General features: G+C 40.1%; 1 protein-coding gene across 1 annotated transcript; it reads left to right on the forward strand.

The window, feature by feature from the left end:
• Positions 1–7,280: 7,280 nt before the first annotated feature.
• Positions 7,281–20,721, forward strand: LOC135472892 (uncharacterized). Its single transcript, XM_064752609.1, is given in 11 exon segments — positions 7,281–7,383; positions 8,900–9,044; positions 9,467–9,580; positions 10,040–10,094; positions 10,864–10,925; positions 10,928–10,983; positions 13,397–13,485; positions 15,730–15,921; positions 16,565–16,657; positions 18,868–18,940; positions 19,360–20,721. Coding segments are annotated over 11 exon segments (1,632 nt in total). The 5' UTR covers positions 7,281–7,317; the 3' UTR covers positions 20,047–20,721.
• The last annotated feature ends 446 nt before the right edge of the window (positions 20,722–21,167 follow it).

A 21,167-nucleotide genomic window follows, 5' to 3' on the forward strand; every position in this document is an offset into this window, starting at 1 on the left:
AGCCGTCGACGGCACTCGTGGGGCGTTTGCGGAGGCCAACATTCGATAAAGGTCTTTTGTCTTCTACCAATATATGGTGTGCAGATCTGTACGTCACAAGGGAAAGTTCGTCAGTAACTTGCCAAAGGTCGGTGGTTTACCATGGGCATTGCGGTTTCCTCCACTCTTAAAAATGATCGTTTTTATATAAGTGAAACATTCTGGAATATGGCGCAAACTCACAATGAGATAAATAAATAAATTAAAGTAGGATCTTTACAAGGTTCCCGACCAAGAGCGCAGGTTTACAAGGTTCCTGACCAAGGGCGCAGGTTTACAAGGTTCCTGACCAAGAGCGCAGGTTTACAAGGTTCCTGACCAAGAGCGCAGGTTTACATGGTTCCTGACCAAGAGCGCAGGTTTACAAGGTTCCTGACCAAGAGCGCAGGTTTACAAGGTTCCTGACCAAGAGCGCAGGTTTACAAGGTTCCTGACCAAGAGCGCAGGTTTACAAGGTTCCTGACCAAGAGCGCAGGTTTACAAGGTTCCTGACCAAGGGCGCAGGTTTACAAGGTTCCTGACCAAGAGCGCAGGTTTACAAGGTTCCTGACCAAGAGCGCAGGTTTACAAGGTTCCTGACCAAGGGCGCAGGTTTACAAAGTTCCCTGCAAAGGACGCAGGTTTATTCTGGGTAGTCCGTTTTGTCCGCCCATCGCGAAACCTATAACTTTGATCGTGTATACGAGACGACAATCGTGATTAAACACGAATGAAATGAGTAAACAAATGACTTCATGTTTTCTCATGCTGACTTCAGATGAATTTTTCAATTGTTTCCATTTGCATGAATCCATCATATTTTCGTACTTTATATACTTTCTTAGTTCTTTGTTAAGAAAGTTCTTTGTTTGTGTTAAATGTCGTTTTGGAAGCTGGCGATAATCACCCAGAACTTCCATTCGGTTGACGACTGTTATAGGAATGTCTGTTTCAACCTATATATTCAATATGGTAAAAACATTTTATACTAGTAATTATTTTTCGTCTAAAATATTGTCTAGCAGGATAAAAATAAGACTTTTATTCACAGTCAATGGATTATTCAATGAAAAATGTATGTTTTCAATTTTTAGACACAAATCTTTAATTGGACAATTAACTTAAAGGCCAGACAACAGAAACCCCAGACTTTAAGATACGTCTCTTTGTCAAACGTCTTGATGTTCTCTTTTGCATCGGCTTATATAAGGGAACGTAGATGGGCAAATCTGACTTCATATATCACGGAAGAAGGAGACAATCTGAGCCAATGATTCAGACGAACAAGCAATAAGTTGTTTAACTCCAACATGTTACACTCTGAGTTCCAGGCTGTACTAATCTGATATTGATATAACTACATCAAATATTCCAAAAGAAGAAATCAACAAGAAAACAACAAGAAGCACGTGTGAAACAAAACGGTTGTACATGTATTATAAATTACTGTACGGGACGAAGTGTAAATGGTACGAAAAACAAGATGGACGTCAGAAAAGATTCAGTAATATGACGTATCAACAATTATATGTATATAGGGCATATGTATAAAAACACAATGCCTTAGTAAATATGATCACAAAGATAAACGACTAGAATATCCGGTAAAAATTATCGCAATTTTTAGATCATCTCCACTACTGCCTTTATGTACACATAAGTGTAAAAGTATTATGTCAAAATCTGGCTCAAATTGTGGAATGCCCACAAACAGCAGCAGATGTAAAAGTCCATGTACTTAAAAGTCATCCAATCGAATTCCTATCAGCTCGTATCGGCAGCAAGGATTGGACTCTCTCCTCCTGATGTAGCGGACGAATTCCTGAACGGTGTCAAAGGTCAAGAGGACTGCCGTCCCTTCCAGGGTCATGTGTCCAATTTTATTATTGCTGTGAGAATCGAAGTAGCGAATTCGTCCGTGGCTGTCTTGAATCACAGCGCCACTGACGTTCCCGACGGTGAGTACAGCTCCGTCAAAGTTCTCATGAAAGACAATCTCCAAGGCCTGTTGCATGGCTGTGTCCCCCAGGTCCGTAGAGTCCGCAGAGCTGTGCTTGGCCGTGTAAACTGGGCCGTAAAAGTCCGGAGATTTGGACACAGTCTTGGACAGAGTGTGCGGATAATCCTCTGCAAACCATTTGTCTCCCTGACTTGGGAAAGGGACTGTGTAAGTAAAGCTTTCTCCGACAGGTATCTCGTGCATCGTCATCATTAAGTAACAACTGCTTCGGCAAAACGACATCTAAAGGTAAATCTTATACAACATATCTCGGTATACCTATAATGTCATCTGCATACCTGTATTGTCATCAGCATACCTATAATGTCATCAGCATACCTATAATGTCATCAGCATACCTACAATGTCATCAGTATACCTCTACTGTCATCAGCACACCTACACTGTCAACAGTATACCTCTACTGTCATCAGTATGCCTATATTATCCCACAAGACATTTTTGTGTCTGTTTATGTAAATACTAATTAGGACCATATGTTTTGGGAATAAATATATTTTAGATTTATATATACATTATTAGAAACACTTTTAATATGTGTTATATTTTTAACAAATAGCTCACTATTAATGTTATTGTTGTTCAGATCAACAGCTTGTGATGTTACGGAAGGAGATCTACCAATAAAACCGATGACAATAATTAAATATTAAAAAAATAAAGACGGCAATGTCACTAGAATGAAATATGCACAACTGTATCCAGAAGGTTGAAATAATCCGTCTATCAGTAGTTCACAGTATACAAAGTCGATTAAAAACTTATGTTTATAAAACTATTGAGTGGTTTCATTCACATGAATGTATTTAATAGCCTATAATTCTACATATGATTTCGTACCTTTCAATCTTCCGTTTCTTTGTCCCGTCGTTTGCTTTTGGAACAGCTTTCTGTTGAGCAAAATTAGGATACAGTTGGGATTCTCAGATCATTCCGATGTGTGTCAGTGATTTAAAATATGTACATGCCGTCAATATACAGTAAGTTAAACACATACTCTACTGCCCATTCACTACCTGTGTTGTTGAGTTTTAACATTCAAACGCGTTTGCATATCCGTGAATTATTTTTTACTGTATATGTAAATATGTGTGTCAATAATTAGTGTTAAATTTCTTTTCCACTTGTGAGTCTCATCATATCACTGCAATGTTAAACATAAGAGTTAACAGAAATCCGTCACGCCAAACACAAGTATATTATTTAAAGTCTCTGGTGCACAGCCTTTGGTATGTTTGGGGTAGATTCCGCAAAAGAGTTTCACAGTGTTTCTTTATTAAAGTATCACATTTATGGTCTTATTCATGCTACGCGTAAAACTTATAAGATGTTAACAATTTCAACTCCTTAATTTAAGGCCACCAGTTTAAAGCGAGTCAAAATAATTTTGTAGAATCAGTCCCTTGCATCTACTTTCAAATAAGACAGCATTGTCAGATATTTTACATTGCACGACTCTTATGTCCAGTGTTAACTTTGATCACCAGCTAGTCATTGGAAAACACTGATGAGTATGTCCAGATAACCATGGCACATGTTGATGAATTCCTACCTAACAAGGAAATTTTATAAGCACGCGGATTTAAATACAGGAATGACAGGTTTTGGGTAGCTAAAATTTGCCTAGGAAAGGAAAGCAAGTGTACAGCAAAGGTAATGATTTTGCTTATTATAACATTAAAACATTGTAGAGTAAAAATCACCTAAAATACCGCATGGAATATTTCAATGTAAAACATAAGCACAATGTCTTTGTTAAAGTTGTGTTTTTAGATATATTCAATGAACTTAGTGAGAAAAAATAACTTACAGAGTTGTCATCCCGCACAACAGTTCTCTGAACAGAAAACCTTGCTTCCGAAAAATAGCGGGCCACCAAGCTTTTCTTCCAGTGAAAGCTTCGAAATAAATCTGGAGTAATCTTTCATTCCATCTCTATGGATTTTGCAGATCGTTAAAGGGTAAACAATGTCGCCAAGTGACGTAACTGTGGTGTGACGTCATCATAGGACGTTGATCATGGGGCTCTACAAGGATCCAGTGCACAACGTCACAAATCTTAAAATTCACGTTGTGACGCCTTTTTTCTTGCGCGCCGCGTCGCAGTCGCAAACGTCTAAGTGATAACGTCATAGTGTGAATAGGGTTTCCCTCCATGCTTAAAATAGCGAACTATAAGGTTTTTGTGGTAGACAGTCAATGGTGGTCGTTTCGCAGCTTGGGCAGTCTGACGTTCGTCGAAGACCACTTGTCTGCTACCAATACGGTGTGTATGCCCGACTGTCATAACTGGGGAAGTTTGTCAGTAACTTGCCATATGTCGGTGGTTTAACCTGGGCACTCCGGTTCACCCATTAAAATGACCACCAGTAAAGGCTGATGCAGATTTTAAATGAAAATTGGCTAAATATTTTTTAACAATCGGGTAGTGGCCGAGTGGTTAAATGTACTGGTCCTTTGGTTGCAAGGGCGCACGATGAAAGATTTCAATCCCGGCCTTGGGCAAGGAATTTGTACATATCCCCGCTGTCACTGTTCGTGGGATATTGGTGACAATGAGCGGATGATGACGCCAGTATGCCCGTTTGCGCAATCTAATGTACGTTGAAGAGCACTTATCTTATCCTCTTATGAGTTGGGCAGAAACTCGCCAAAGTTCGGCGGTTTACGCTGGGCACTCCATTTTCCTTCACCAATAAATCTGGCTGCCGTGGAAAACATGAAAAATTCTAAAATCGCAAACTTTCATATTTGTTTTTTATCTGACTCATGACGATTGCACAGACGTCAAGACGTCAAGTACAAGCTAATGAGCAAGTTGTTGCATACATTTCTTTAACTAAATTATATCATTGTAAAACCTGGGAGAAAACGGCTTTCGCCATGTATATGAGAATTAAACCTCTTGGCTTAACACCGTCGGGTTGTACAGCTGTAGTAAGAGCGACGCTGCAGTGCAATAAGCCAGTGGCAACTAGGCTCTACATCAGCCTTTATATGTTATTATTTTATCTAGTTCTTAATACTATGCTCAAGAAATGACGGCGGCCGAGTTTTTGGCGGAAATCTGGAGCTGTAGACCGATGTAAAACACAACCTCTGTGATAAATCTCCTGCCTTAACTGCTGCCGAACTTACCACAGCTGGATTCGAGCCTTTATTTAGTTATGTATCTAATTGGGCTTTAACGCCGTAACGACATTCTACTTTTATGACAGCGGTCAGGTTTATGGGTGCGGGAAAGCGGAGTGTCCGGAATGAAGCGGAGTGTTAGGAATAAACCGGAGAGTCAGAAAAAAACCGAAGTGTCAGGAATAAACCACTTCCCTTGTTCTAAGCATCTGATAGACTCTGATTTAAAGCGACAGCTGTATTCGAACATGCCAGCTCATTCGGGACAAGGACCTGACAATCGTGGAGAACCAGCACATTAGCCAATTAGCCAAATAAATACGCCTACTGAATGTTGCTACTCAACATTGTTTTTTTTTTGGTTTTTTTTTTTACGTAGGTCTGCAAAGAGCAGTTCTATATTGTCTAATTGTGACTGGTCCTCAGTTTTGTGCCTTTAAGACCTACCTGTTAAATCACCATGACCGCTAAAGCCGCGACCGAAAACGCGATAGCTGGAGTCGAACACGTGCCATAGTGATCGACAGTAGATCCCACTGAGGGTTAGCGCGTTAATCATCTGCGCAGGCGATGAAGGCCCATCAATATGCCTACCAATAGGCCCAACAACAGGCCTAAAATGAACTAAAAATAAAAAGATTTTTCTTGTCATCATGTAGGAAGTTCTTCAAACGGTAGGGATACCGTATGAATATCGATATTCATTTATTTATTTGATTGATATGAGAGCGAAACAAATGGGCTTAAAACGACAAGATTTAAGACTTTTTGAAAGACTAGAAATAGGGGCTCCAGTTGTGGATGTCAGTTCAAAAGCTTGCATCCGAGCACATTAGGCAAGGGTTCAGAGGATGCCTATACGCCCCGGATGCTCCGCGACCTTAGATTGTCGTAGAGACGGGTTTTCAGCCATTCACTCTTAATTGTTGCCCGGAAACGTAGTCTACATGTAAGGTGTAAAAGGGTACGCAACCAAAAATTGGCAAAAAATTTAAAACTGAAACTTATAGAAGTCAGTGAGCCGAGTTTAGCAGCAGGCCTAATGGTTCCAAGGGTAACATTGGGGGCCCGGCGTTTATATGACAGCCACAGATGAGTGTCTTTGGCGAAATTTTTTCGTAGCTGATGTGTTAAAGGCTTCGTGAAATAGGAATAGGCCTCAGCCTGGTTGATCGACAGAAAATAAAGAATTTCAAAACTTAATATAATTTTAATGCATAATTCTTTCTTCGCGCTATTTGTGAAAACCAGAGAATCTAGTTCAAAATTGTAGGCCTACTTAGCCAAATTTGGTCCCTGGCCGAAGGCATGTACCATGCATGTAGGTCTACTTTCTCCGTTGGGCGTGTATGTAGGCCTGCTCTTAGGCTACATGTAGGCTTTGACAGGCCTATCCTTCATCATTATGGAGTAGGTTCTATTCTACTCACGTCCTTTTATTTACTGGTCTTATAACCTCCACATCACAGTCAATTTTTTGGTTGATTTTGACGAGACGAGTAGCTCTATAAATTGGCTAGTCAGTGAAACTTTTGACGCACATGTAGCCTACTGTCTTCAGTTTTGACACGAACCATTCAGGAACCTGAGTGTTTGACGATATCGTGGTCAAATTGCTTCAGTTCATACCCGGATGCAGTCGAAGCTATTGCGAATTTGCGCCAGTATAATTAATAAACCAGTAATTACAACTTTTCCAGATAATTGCACAAATATAATATCCATTTTCTGTCACAGACATTCCTTAAATATAATCATTTATTTTCACACAAAGTCACGTACAGTACGGTACCGCTAACACTAACAAAGTACGATATACATTACTTTCGGTTTTATGAGAGAAAAAATAATGATTGGTCCCCAAATTGACAAAATTTATCGATTATATTGGCCTGAAGTCAATTGCTGTTATATTTTACGTTATTTTAGAAGTGCTATACTTATCTATCAAAGTGTCTGGGGCTGATAAGCATATTTACGTTCATTTTAATGATTTAATACCATAGGGATACAAAGGTGGTGCCGATCGTTTTACCAACATGCGGCGTTTATAAAGCTATGCCAGCTTTACATTTCTCATTTCCTGTTGATGTTGCACGTGTGCCAGAGAAAATGCCCGACAGCTAGACGTAAAGGAAACATTAAAAATGGGGAAGCTAAACGTAACAATGTTGAGGTACTTATCTAAGGAGGACTTCAGAGTTCTGACTGCGGTGAGTTTGGCGACCGTTGTGATACCAAGGAGTCTGACAATAGTCCGCTCCACCAGTGAAGCTAGCTCAAGCACGATTCTAGGTCTAGCCTTGCAACAGCCTAGCCCTACCACATCGCTATGCTATAACCTGACGGATGAAACCGACAGTGTTGAAAGCTGACCTATTTATGTATTTATATATTTACGACGAGGTCAAACTTATCTGAGCACTTCTGCGTCAGGTAATTTTTCATTAAAGAAGCAGCTGTTCACAATGAACATCTGAGAAGGAGCGCATTGACTAACAATAGGGTCACCCTAGTCTTTACAACTACCCTGCAAATTCGTTTTGTTGGTTCCTGTCAAGGTCTGATGAGCCGTCTCTTCATCCTAAAAGATAACAGCCCTGATGCCAACAATGATAACTGTCATTTAACTGTACCTGCTTTACGTGCTGTCTGCCACACATCAATGTTTGGGCGGATAAAAAGTGTCTGTTCGTACTTGTGGTTGACCGAAATGCTCATCTCGGCCAGATGTCCTCTCTTCTGATCGCTGGCAAATCCAGCAGAGCAAAAAACTACAAGGCAATTGCTGCTAGGCACATAACACAACCGCCATGTTGACCCCACAAGTTCTTGATAGCCCGCGTTACCTACCGAGAAAATCATTCACTTCCTCTCGGGACCTTCAAACGAAAAAGCCGATATTATGTGGGTTTGTTGTAACGGTGATGACGTTGTAGTTTTTAGCTTTGTTGGGTTTATCAGCGATCAGAAGAGGGGACATCTGGCCGAGATTAGCATTTCGCTCAACTACCAGTATGGACAGACACTTTTTATCCGCCCCAACATTGATGTGTGACGGACCGCACGTAAAGCAGGTATGGTTATATGACAGGTAGCATTGCTGACATCAGGGCCATTACCCTTTGGGATGAAGAGACGGCCCGTCATAGCTAGGTCCTGCCAATACATTCAGTAAATCCATCTGTTTTCACTGCCAGGGTCTCGATCTCAGGGGAACGAAGGCCTTGTTTGTTATCAACATCACTGTGCAATCTCCTGTAATGTCACGTGACTCGCTGACCTGTGACATATTGGGAAAGCCTAATTTGGCACACAGAACTAATCCAGGGACAAAGATGTTTAAAAATAATCAAGTGTAAAGTTGAACTGTTGACAGTTCTAAAGCCAAGCGCACATGGACAACATGTTGTCAAAAATCAGATTTTCAGATCGAGTTGTCAAATCATCTGGACTATCGGTTACTTGCACACAAGCGACACTTGTTGTCCATTTTTTAAAATTTCTATGGCGAAAGACGGTCACATGGTAAAGTTATTTCACATCTTCCATTTTGGATGTGACATTTCCTTAGTCACTGATTGGTTGATGAAGACAACTACAATCTCAGAAGATCCAGATTGCCCGCAAATGAGTGCAACCTTGTGCCCAGCATGATTGTTTCTGGATTTTTTTGTAGCTCAAAGTGTTTTAGACTCCATAATTCTTGTTGTGGTCGTTTACTTATAGGTGGAAATGGGAATGAAAAACCATGAGATTGTGCCTCTGCCCCTGATTGCCTCCATTGCCAGTCTACAACATGGGGGCTGCCATAAGGTGTTACGTGAGTTGTGTAAGCATCGACTCATAGCTTATGAAAGGGGAGGCAAACGAGGTAAGGGCAAGACAAGTGATTAATAACGTTTTTGTCTTAGTGCATGTACAAACGAAACCAATTTTACTTTCTGTAGGAATATACATTTTGTGAATAAAGCTGAGTATCGTACATCCGAATTCTTGATTATGATTGCTGTTTTGAGGACGTATTTAAACACTACACGAAAGCTTAATCAGTCCAAATTACTAACAGTGGAAGTACTTCGTTACAAGGTGTAGATGCTCCGCATGTTACTGTAGGGCAAACTTGTGACCAGATGTTGGCACGTTGTGTCTTGGTGAGGTGGCATGTCTTGCAGTGATTTCCAGTAAGGCACACTAGTCATATGACATTATTGCAAGTGAATTTGTGTAACAGTATGTTATTGTTAAATGACAAAAATGTTAGTAACATTAATATTAGCCTGTTCATCATTACAGTGGATGGTTACAGACTCACTAATGCTGGCTATGATTACCTGGCCCTCAAGTCCCTGACCAGCCGAGGGGTCATCGCCTCCGTGGGAAATCAGATTGGGGTGGGAAAGGAATCAGGTGAGAAACCAGAGGTATTTAAGGCTCAAATACAGCTTGAAGAAATATGGTTTTAGCTCTAAGATTGAAAACCAAAAATTATTTATAGTTTACCAAGTGTGAACAAAATCTCTCTCTTATACAGTGGACAGAAACATAAATTAATAAATTTGTTTCATAATTACTTGAAGTGCAGATCTTCGTAATTGAGGCGTGCTAGCGCACTTCCACACCTTTGTAATCCTAAAGTCAAATCCAGGTATGTTAATGTCACACACCTGACTAGCTCTAGGGTGCTTACCCATAGATTGCAAATCATACTCCAAGTCTTCTGCAAGATATGTGATAGTAACACGCCTGCTCGGAAGACAAAATGAAGGTTGAAGTGGTTTGCCTGGAATGTGCATTAAGTTTGTTTCAGCTCTTGTCTGAATTGATGAACTCTGAATAAACCAAGACAATAAAATTTGTATTTTCTAGATATCTACATCGTTGCAGATGAAGAGGACAAACAGTATGCCCTAAAACTTCACAGGTGACTTTCCCTCATTCATAGTATTACCATAAATACTTGGCTTTACAGAGCAGCAGTGTTGGATTAAATTGAGGTCTTTACTCCTCTGGATTATCTCCCTTGATGGCCATACTACCATGAATTAGCTTACAAGTTTTCTTTCATAGTCCTATCAAAATGTACACTGAAAATTGTACATTAGTGTTAGAATATCGTAAATATATATCACATGAAAGGTGATAGATTAATTTTGTGATGCAGTGTTCCCATTTTCACTGGAATAATATTGTTTGATTATATTTAATTTTGAAAAATAATGGCATAAAGGTTAGACAGTCAAATAATTAAATACTGGTCAGTATTACATTACCATTCCTCTGTGCAGATAAAATAACAGGTAAGCCGTGAATATAACCAGGCAAGAAGTTACACAGTGTATTCATTTGAAGATTTAAAATAGGGTTTTTTTTTTATTTTGAACGTATTACTTTCATAAGCTGCTGATGTTGTACTCTCATATGATATATATCTTCTATAATATTTTTCGGTGGCCGAGGAGGTAAGCAGGCCAGTGAGGTGTAATGACCCAGGAGCCTGTCACAAGTGTAGTTGCTGTGAGTTCATGTCCAGCTCATGCTGGCTTCCTCTCTGGCCGTACGTGGGAAGGTCTGTCAGCAACCTGTGGATGGCCGTGGGTTTCCCTCAGGCTTTGCTTGATTTTCTCCCATCATAATGCTCATGTCGTAAAACACCAATCAAATAAATAAAGAAGTAAATTTTTGTGTTTAAGACTGGGGCGAACATCTTTTCGTCAGCTGAAGAACAAGCGAGATTATCACAAGCACCGACATAGGACTCATGGTTGTACCTGTCCAGACTCGCCGCCATGAAGGAGTTTGCTTATATGAAGGTTTGCCAGAGTTTTAATCAATCTGAAGTAACTGTCAGTTTAACTGTTGCTTTTTCTTAAAAGACATACATTGATGTATGACAACTTGATGATGTCCCCTTTTTTCTTGCAAACATAAATGTGATGTTTATGTTTTAGGATAGACTATGGCAGGCCTCAGAGTGTGGCTATATTTCCTATATTTTTACCAAAACCATCTCAAAATTCGCTGTCTCTGTCAACAATTTTGCCGCTTTTTAATTAATCTTTACACACTTCACGTAGACTACATCAGGAGTTTGAGTCATACTCATGACATTTGTATCAAACTACACTTATACTATGTTAAAGAAATGCTTCTGCTGTAATAGAACTATACTAATCTAATCTGTATGGAACAGTTTCTAACATTTGGAGAATAGAACATGTAAAGAGCTTTGTAATTATCGCATGTTATCATGGTTTCGTAAGAAATTATGACCTAAATTTAACTTACAAATTTGAAAGTACCTCTGTATTCAATGTTAAGTAAGTTAAGTGTCTCATATTTTATGACATAATGACTGGAGGGAGATACTTTATCAGTGAAGCCATAGGGGTGTGTTACTAGAATCGCTCTGTCTGTCCGATTTTGTCCATGCACGCCATCTCCTCCCAATCTATGGCATGGTTTCGATGAAACTTACCATACTTGTTGCCTATCGTCTGAACTTTTGCACCCTTAAGTTTAATGACAATCAGGTTAATTATTTCCGTAAATAGCCCCAATTAGAACTTTGCATGGTTGCACTTTCAGATGTATTCAGATTTAGTCTATGCAACTCTTCCTTAAGTACTGAATTTATTCCATGAAACTTCGCATACATCTTATGTACCATCTTAACTTGTGCGTGCTTGAGTTTAAAACACAGGCAGGTTATTATGTTCATAATTACTCTCCTTCAGGTACATAGTGCAGTGATGGATTTTCATGTACACAGACTTGTGTTTATCTTCTATCTTCTTATATCATTTAAACATCTACATGCTGAATACTAATGATTATTATTTTTATTTATGTTGTTTACAACTTCTTCAACTAGTCATTAATTAGTCAACAGGTCACACAAATATTTCTGCTGTATTTGTTTCTGATTTGATATCTCCATCAAAGCGGATGCACCAGTAATGCAATCAGTGCACACCACAAAGGGCCCATAAAACATTCTATAGGAATCCAAACTAAGCAGACATGATATCGTGGTGATTCTTTTAAGGTTTGTCCATGTTTTTTATCTTTGGAATGTTCAGAATTGAAGGAGGGTATTTTGGACAGCATTCTAGTTTCTTTTATTCTGGCTAATGAAAAATATAGGAATTTTCAAGAAATTAAGATCGGGAGAAAGTTAAAAAACGGAATGCTGAAAGCCAAATAAATACTTTTTGAGTAGGAGCTTTATATGTAGGGTTTGGTTGGGTTGCTACCATCTGCTGGTCTGATGACAATTTTTTGTTGGTTGAGGAAACCACTGTGGTAATCCAAGCACAGTGTTCAGGTATGCACACCATATTGGTAGAAGGCAAGTGGCCTTCACTGAAATTCAGATTCCACAAATGGCCACACCAGCAATTTATAAATTTCCTATCTGTGGCTGGGTTTGAACCCATGTCCCATGTTTCCTAGCTAACCATAGGAAGACAAGTATTTTAAACCAATAGACGATGGTTGCCTGGTGTATTACAAAACATAAAGAGTGATGCTAAGGATGGTTTTGGTATCAGAACAGTACTCGGGTGAAGTTGTGCATGGATGCTTCTTCTACAGGCAAGCTCTTGTGCTCTACCAGTTTTGTATTTTTATTTACATGTACAGATATTGCATGTTTGGTTATGCCTTACTGTTATGCTGTATGTTGTCGGTGGGGGGGGGGGGGGGGGGGGGGACTTTGGCCATGCACTAGGTCACAAAGCAATAAAAAGGTGCAAACTGTATGTGAGCTGTTTTCATTTCAGGATAAGTGCTGGCTGGTCATGATGATATGATGATGTATAGCAGTAATATTGATAATGTATGGTAGAATTACATGATCCAGTGTCTTCCTTCAATATTGTATCTGTATGTCAAACGGTGCATAAACTTGTCAAAGCTCTGTGGTTTACCAGTTTCATTCACCCATAAAATTGAACAGTCCACCATTCTGGAATCCACCATAGTTGGAAAATTCGGGAGTGTGTAATTTAGCAACACTCAGATAAATGTTACGTCATCCATAGGTCTCAGAACTACGTCCGGAGCCCAATGTAAAGCTATCATTTCAGCGAAAAAATCCTATATTTCTCCTATATTTTTCTGAGAAACCTCCTTTATTTTCTCCTGTGTATTTGTTGAGAGGCACTCTGAGGGCTGCTATAAGTACCTCAAGGAAACTCACTGTTATTTTTGTTGTTTACACAGGCTCTTCATGACCATGGTTTCCCTGTACCCAAACCCATGGACTTCAATCGACATGCAGTCATCATGGAATTGGTCAACGGATTCCCCATGTAAGTTGCACTCTGCTAAAAATTACATCAAACTTACCATCTTTATTCAAAAGGAAAGCTGGAGTTAAGATTGTGTGTAGACACTTGTCTTCCTCACAGGGGAAGATTTCTCAACATTTACAGCATTGTCTATGTGTGAAGTTGTACATTTGTTAACATGTTCAGGAAATATTTTTCCAGCTCTCTGAGGTTATTCTTAACTGGCATAATTACAAGGTATCAAATTTTGACAGATTCTTGAAATCAGTGTAATTCTTCACCCTGTTAGAACCTCTGAAAGTGGTGGTGAATGCCTTTCTCTTCGGGTTTTTATACGCCCCACCATTAATCGACGCGTATTATAGCGATATGGTCCGTCTGTCCGTGTTCATGTCCAGACTATAACTTCAACAGATTTCCACACAGAGTTTTAATTTTTGGTTGATACATAGATACACGGATGACAAAGTGTAGCGACTCTTATTTGTCCATTTTCACTGTTGTCATGGTTACCAGATAGCCATTTTCCATATATATACTACATAGATAGATATGATTCCATTTCCGAGCTCTGAGTCCAACATTTTTTGTGTAGAGTTTTAATTTTTGGTGGATACATAGATGCACAGATGACAAAGTGTAGCGACTCACATTTGTCCATTTTCACCGTTGTCATGGTTACTAGATAGCCATTTTCCATATATATACTATATAGGTAGATATGATTCCATTTCTGAGCTCTAAGTCCAACATTTTTTGTGTAGAGTTTTAATTTTTGGTGGATACCTACATACATACCTAGATGCCAATTGGTTGCGACCAATTGTCATGGTAACAAGATAGCCATTTTCCTTATATATACTATATAAATAGTTTTGATTTTCGTGTCTGGGCTGTAACGCCAACTGTTTCCTGCATAGAGTTTTAAATTTTGGTGGATACATAAATACAAAGATGACGATGTGTGGCGACTCACATTTGTTCATTTCCGCTGTTGTTATGGTTACCAGATTGCCAGTTTACCTGTATATACTATATAAACAGACATGATTTCATGTCCTGACTATAACTCCAACAGATTTCCACATAGAGTTTTAATTTTTGGTGGATACATAGATACACAGATGACCATGTGTCGCGACTCACATTTGTCCATTTTCACAGTTGTCACAGTAACAGGATGGCCATTTTCCTTATATATACTATATAAATAGATTTGATTTTCATGTTCGGGAAAGACGCTTTCTGTTTTGTGTGCAGAGTGTTAATATTAGGTGACTTAGTCATGACTCACATTTGTCCATTTTCACAGTTGTATAGTAACCAGATGGCCATTTTCTTTATATATAGGGGCCTCCGTGGTTCAGTCCGTTAGCATGCTAGCGCAGCGTAATGACCCAGGAGCCTCTCACCAATGCAGTCGCTGTGAGTTCAAGCCCAGCTCATGCTGGCTTCCTCTCCGGCCGTAAGTGGGAAGGTCTGCCAGCAACCTGCGGATGATTGTGGGTTTCCCCCGGGCTGTGCCCGGTTTCCACCCACCATAATGCTGGCCACCGTCGTATAAGTGAAATATTCACTATTCACATAAGTGAAACACCAATCAAATAAAAAAATAAATAAATCTTTATATATACTATATAAATAGATTTGATTTTCGTGTCTGGGCAAGAAACTCTCTACACAGATGACCATGTGTCATGACTCACATTTGCCCATTTTTGCGGTTGTCATGGTAACTAGACAGCCATTTTCCTTATATATACTACATAAATAAATTCTGATTCAGCACCCTCTCTGTTTTGCGTTCAGAGTTTTAATGTTTGGTGGATACATAGATACACAGAAGACATTTGTCCACTTTTGAGGTTGTCATGGTAACCAGATAGCCACTTTCCTTATATATGCCACATAAATAGAAATGATTTTATGTACTCCAGCTGTTTTCCGCATAAAGTTTGGATTTGATGTGTACACCTTTTGCCACTTACGATAAAGATTCCTCTCGGGTTATACTCACCACAGTGCTGTTGGTATTCTTTTCTACATTTCAAACAAATGTATTTGTTGGGGGGTATGTTGTGTTCACCTGAACTCTTCTTTAGGAAAAGTAAAGCTATGGATATGTTGTTCAATAGAGGGACTAACAATGTGAGCAAAAAGAACGTTCTTGACATTGAATTTGGTACCGATTCTGAGAAAGTTTTATGACCAGTGAGTCAGTTTTGGGTTTGTTGTCTAACGAAAAGTCTTGTTGTTATTGTGGAGGTGTCATGTAAAGCAAATGAAGAACCCTGAGACCGTGTACAGTGACCTGATGAACCTGATAGTCAGGCTGGCAAGTTCAGGCCTTATCCACAGTGACTTCAACGAATTCAACCTCATGATTGATGATCAGGAGAAGATAACTCTGATCGACTTTCCTCAGATGGTGTCCACCTCCCATCCAAATGCAGAATGGTAAGGCATTGTGGAACAACATGAATAGTTGACACATTCACTTCTGTGATACTCGATGTAGCTGGAAAGTGGAATAGCAAGCAATCCTTTGTTTTCGTTTTTGTTTAAGGTTTAGCACATGTACATAGTATTCACCATATCCAATGAACTTGCTCAGCCATAAGGGATTGTTAAGATCTTGTTCTATGTAAGCCTGTGAGTTGGCTTGATAATTGTGACGATGATAACACAGTCCAACACACTGTGATGATGATAACACAGTCCATAGAAAAGTAAACATGATACAAAGGGTTTTATCCCCTGAACTGTGTCAGGTACCGGGTGAGCTTTGTGTCAGGTACCGGGTGAGCTTTGTGTCAGGTACCGGGTGAGCTTTGTGTCAGGTACGGGGTGAGCTTTGTGTCAGGTACCGGGTGAGCTTTGTGTCAGGTACCGGGTGAGCTTCAGGCCATGAATCTGATCACCATACTCACTCGCTGTACAATTTCAATTGCAGGCTGGCATAGGCAGAGAGAATCATTGCACGAATGATCTGTTTTATACCAGCACATAAAAAGAATGTCTCTCAGTATCTATATTTGACAATGTGATGTGCAATGTACTTCCAGAAAGCTGACTGATAAATCAAATTTTGAAATTTTAGGTATTTCAACAGAGATGTCCAATGTGTGAGAGATTTCTTCTCCAAGAGATTTGGTTTTGATGGGAAGCATTTTCCTACTTTTGCTGAAGTTGAGTGAGTATTAACAAGTCACAGTTTAAGTATGGTACTTACTGAATCAGGTAGATCTGTAAAGTGAAGGAATTGCTGATTATGGCTGTACACATTATGGGCAATACTGTGGTGATGATCTGCTAGAAACACTTTTATTTTCACAATAAATTTGAGATATGTATACTTTGGAGGTGTAATGTATATATTACTGCTTATCATCACAGTGGACATTAAACCCCAAGCACTCACTCACTATCATTACCTTGGGTGTTAAACCCCAAGCACCCACTCACTGTAATCTCAGTGGACGTTAAACCCCAAGCACTCACTCACTCACTGTAATCACAGTGGACTTTAAACCCCAAGCACTCACTCACTATAATCACAGTGGAGGTTAAACCCCAAGAACTCACTCACCATAATCACAGTGGACGTTAAACCCGAAGCACTCACTGACTATAATCACAGTGGACGTTAAACCCCAAGCACTCACTCACTCACTGTAATCACAGTGGATGTTAAACCCCAAGCACTCACTCACTATAATCACAGTGGACGTTAAACCCCAAGCACTCCCTCAATATAATCTCAGTGGATGTTAAACCCCAATCATTCACTTTCTATAATCACAGTGGAGGTTAAACCCCAAGCACTCACTCACTCACTATAATCACAGTAGACGTTAAACCCAAAGCATTCACTCACTATAATCACAGTGGATGTTAAACCCCAAGCACTCACTCACTATAATCACAGTGGACGTTAAACCCCAAGCACTTACTCACTCAATACAGTCACAGTGGACATTAAACCCCAAGCACTCACTCACTGTAATCACAGTGGAGGTTAAACCCCAAGCACTCACTCACTCACTATAATCACAGTGGATATTAAACCCCAAGCACTCACTCACTATTGTCATAGTGGATGTTAAACCCCAAGCACTCACTCACTCACTCACTATAATCACAGTGGACGTTAAACCCCAAGCACTCACTCACTCACTGTAATCACAGTGGACGTTAAACCCCAAGCACTTACTCACCATAATCACAGTAGACGTTAAACCCGAAGCATTCACTCACTATAATCAGAGTGGATGTTAAACCCCAAGCACTTACTCACTCACTATAATCACAGTGGACGTTAAACCCCAAGCACTCACTCACTCACTATAATCACAGTGGACATTAAACCCCAAGCACTCACTCACTCACTGTTATCACAGTGGACGTTAAGCCCCAAGCGCTCACTCACTCACTATAATCACAGTGGACGTTAAACCCCAAGAACTCACTCACCATAATCACAGTGGACGTTAAACCCCAAGCACTCACTCACTCACTATAATCACAGTGGACATTAAACCCCAAGCACTCACTCACTCACTGTTATCACAGTGGACGTTAAGCCCCAAGCGCTCACTCACTCACTATAATCACAGTGGACGTTAAACTCCAAGCACTCAATCACTATAATCATAGTGGACGTTAAACCCCAAGCACTCACTCACTCACTATAATCACAGTGGACATTAAACCCCAAGCACTCACTCACTCACTGTTATCACAGTGGACGTTAAGCCCCAAGCGCTCACTCACTCACTATAATCACAGTGGACGTTAAACCCCAAGCACTCACTCACTCACTATAATCACAGTGGACGTTAAACCCCAAGCACTCACTGACTATAATCACAGTGGACGTTAAACCCGAAGCACTCACTCACTATAATCACAGTGGATGTTAAACCCCAAGCACTCACTCACTATAATCACAGTGTAATGCATGTTTTGCAAGTGTGATGTAAGCATTGGAAGTGTAATCTATGTTTTGCAGGTATAGTGTGAGCTTTGTAGGTGTAATATATACCTTCCAGGTGTAATGTATGCATTGTAGGTGATCATGTAATGTATGCATTGTAGGTGACCGTGTAATGTATGCATTGTAGGTGGCCATGTAATGTATGCATTGTAGGTGGCCATGTAATGTATGCATTGTAGGTGGCCGTGTAATGTATGCATTGTAGGTTTCGGTGTAATGTATACATTGCAGGTGGCCATGTAATGCATGCATTGCAGGTGGCCGTGTAATGTATGCATTGTAGGTGGCCGTGTAATGTATGCATCCGTGATGAGCTGTCATTTGTGGGGGATGTAAGGAATAATTATATCAATGGATCTAAACTCAAAGATTTAAACTCACTATGCTAATATTTCCCTACATTTCAGGCGAGATGATAACTTGGATGTAGAGGTGTCAGCCAGTGGCTTTACCAAGGATATGCAAGAGACTTTTGATGAGGTTTGTTTCCTTCTTTGTATGTGTCTGTTGGTGAGAATCACCAGAGGCACGTGATACAGGCATTAAAAAGTTTGGAGAAATTTTCAGATGTAGTCCACTTGGCGTCTAAGTATTTAGTGTCCGAAAATTTGTGTGTGTCAAATAAACCTTTTTGGTCTTACTTCAAATCATTCTACTTTTGGGGGGTTTAGAGGTTGATATTTGAATGTACCATGACTTGTACATAATGCAGGTTTACAAACTACTCAATCAGGTGAGCTACCAGTATTTTCTGAATGCCTTGGTATTCTTATGCATGAAGTAGAAGTCCAGTGTTTGTTTTGAAGTATATCTTTCTTATGGCTTACTTATTAGGCTGTGTTAAAGGTACCTGGTAATTTGAAAATGTGACCCATTAATTAATTATGTTTGTTATACAGGCAGTTGATGAGCTGGGAATGAGGGATGGCCCAAACAACTCATCTGATGAGGACGATTGTGATGAAGAGGAAAGTGGGGAAAACCCTGGTGACAGGGGAGATAACTGCAGAGCAGAAGGTAACCCTGGGATGGAAAAGGTGGCTGGCATAGGCCAGAGCTGCTCAGGGAATGTAGAGAGATGGCTTCAGAGTTTAGATGCAGTTGACACCGACATTAGTGAGGAATTCTCAGAAAAGCTGTCCACAGGAGATGCAACAACAACAAGTTCTGAACTGAATCACCCTACAAGTTCTCCTGGAGTTGCACAAACAGAGTCAGCCATTGATTCACAGCCACAAAAGGAGCTTGATAAAACTGCAGAAAATGTCATGAACGATTGTGAAGAAGATCCTTGTGATGTGTTGGAGGATCTTAGCGCAGTAAATCGATCTTATCGCCCATTTAGAACTGAAGAGAGCATGGGCCACACCATGTCTCACACATTACACAACGATGTCAGCAGTGTGGCTAGCTCGACCATACCTCCAGACATCATTCGTTCAAAAGTTCGTAACCAGAAAAAGAAGGAGAGGCAGAAACAGTTTGCGCATCGCATTCGCAAAAGTGGTGAAGCATCAATGAGCACAAGAGCCAGACGTGAGAATTTGAGAGAAATTAAACAGAGTTCTGATGGCATCTGGTCATGATCTGCTAGGGGCTTCATTTTGGGGCCAACAATTATTGCCAGGATTTTCATCATTAACCTTTGCTTAGGGGCTGTGTGTTTTTGAGGGTATAACCACGGCAAACAGGAGTTCGATGTTTTTGGGTAAAAATTCTGGAGCAAAAACCTCAATTCGTGGAAAGTTGTGAAGAATTTGACATCTGTTAAACACGCAGTCTTCTTTAATATTTTTGTTAAATTTTGTATGTAAATTTAGAAATACATACACATTTTGTTGTTGCAAGACAGAATTAGAAGATTTCCCATTTATGTATTGTTTGTCATACTGCTCATAAACATTCAAAATACATCTATGTTAGTATCTCAAACCTTCAATTTCAAATCATTCACCAGTGAAGACTGAGAATGGGTAGTGCCCTTCAGTGATGTGTGTAATCCACGTTTTTGAAATGGTTAAACTTGTTGAAAGGTGAACCATGACATTAAGCTGTGTTACAGAAATGGTGTAAGCCTTTGAAACCAGTGAATAAAAATCTGAATTGAGTGACATGCATGTACATGTTCAAATATACTACCATGTGAAATATAGTGTTGCCTTGTTTTGTATATGTGCTTCTGCGCAATTATCACTTTAAATAGAAACACAGGCTCTTCATGCCACTAGTTTTTGTGTATGGGCTGAGGGTGGGAGGCTCTTACTGTCAAACCCTTCACCAATGAGGTCAGATGTTTAAATCCTGCCTTCCCTGCTTCCGCTGCAAGTGGAGGGTCCATATTTGCTTGTGCCAAGTGCATTTACCATGGTGACTACATGTTGTCTTGGACAGGTGCCAGTCATGACTGCTTCGTAAGATGGACCCCAGGAGGTTTGTCCACTACTTTGCAAAGGGCAGTTTTTTATTCTGGTCTCGCCTAAACCCATAAACCTGATTGTCATCTCACAGGTAAACTCTTGAGTGTGTCGGTATGTTAGGGTGGTAGAGGCAGGGTCAGTCCGTGGTCGGGTCAAACCCAAGACCTTATGCTTGGCCTTTAGCTTAACGGGGATAGTGCAACGAGTGGCTGACCTGTATTAGTATAACGGCTCGAGCCCAGAAAGGTACCTTACTTGCCTTCGGTAAGTCGTCTCTGTGAAGCAGCACT

This window comes from Liolophura sinensis, chromosome 8 (genome assembly GCF_032854445.1).
Source record: "Liolophura sinensis isolate JHLJ2023 chromosome 8, CUHK_Ljap_v2, whole genome shotgun sequence".
NCBI classification, from domain to species: domain Eukaryota; kingdom Metazoa; phylum Mollusca; class Polyplacophora; order Chitonida; family Chitonidae; genus Liolophura; species Liolophura sinensis.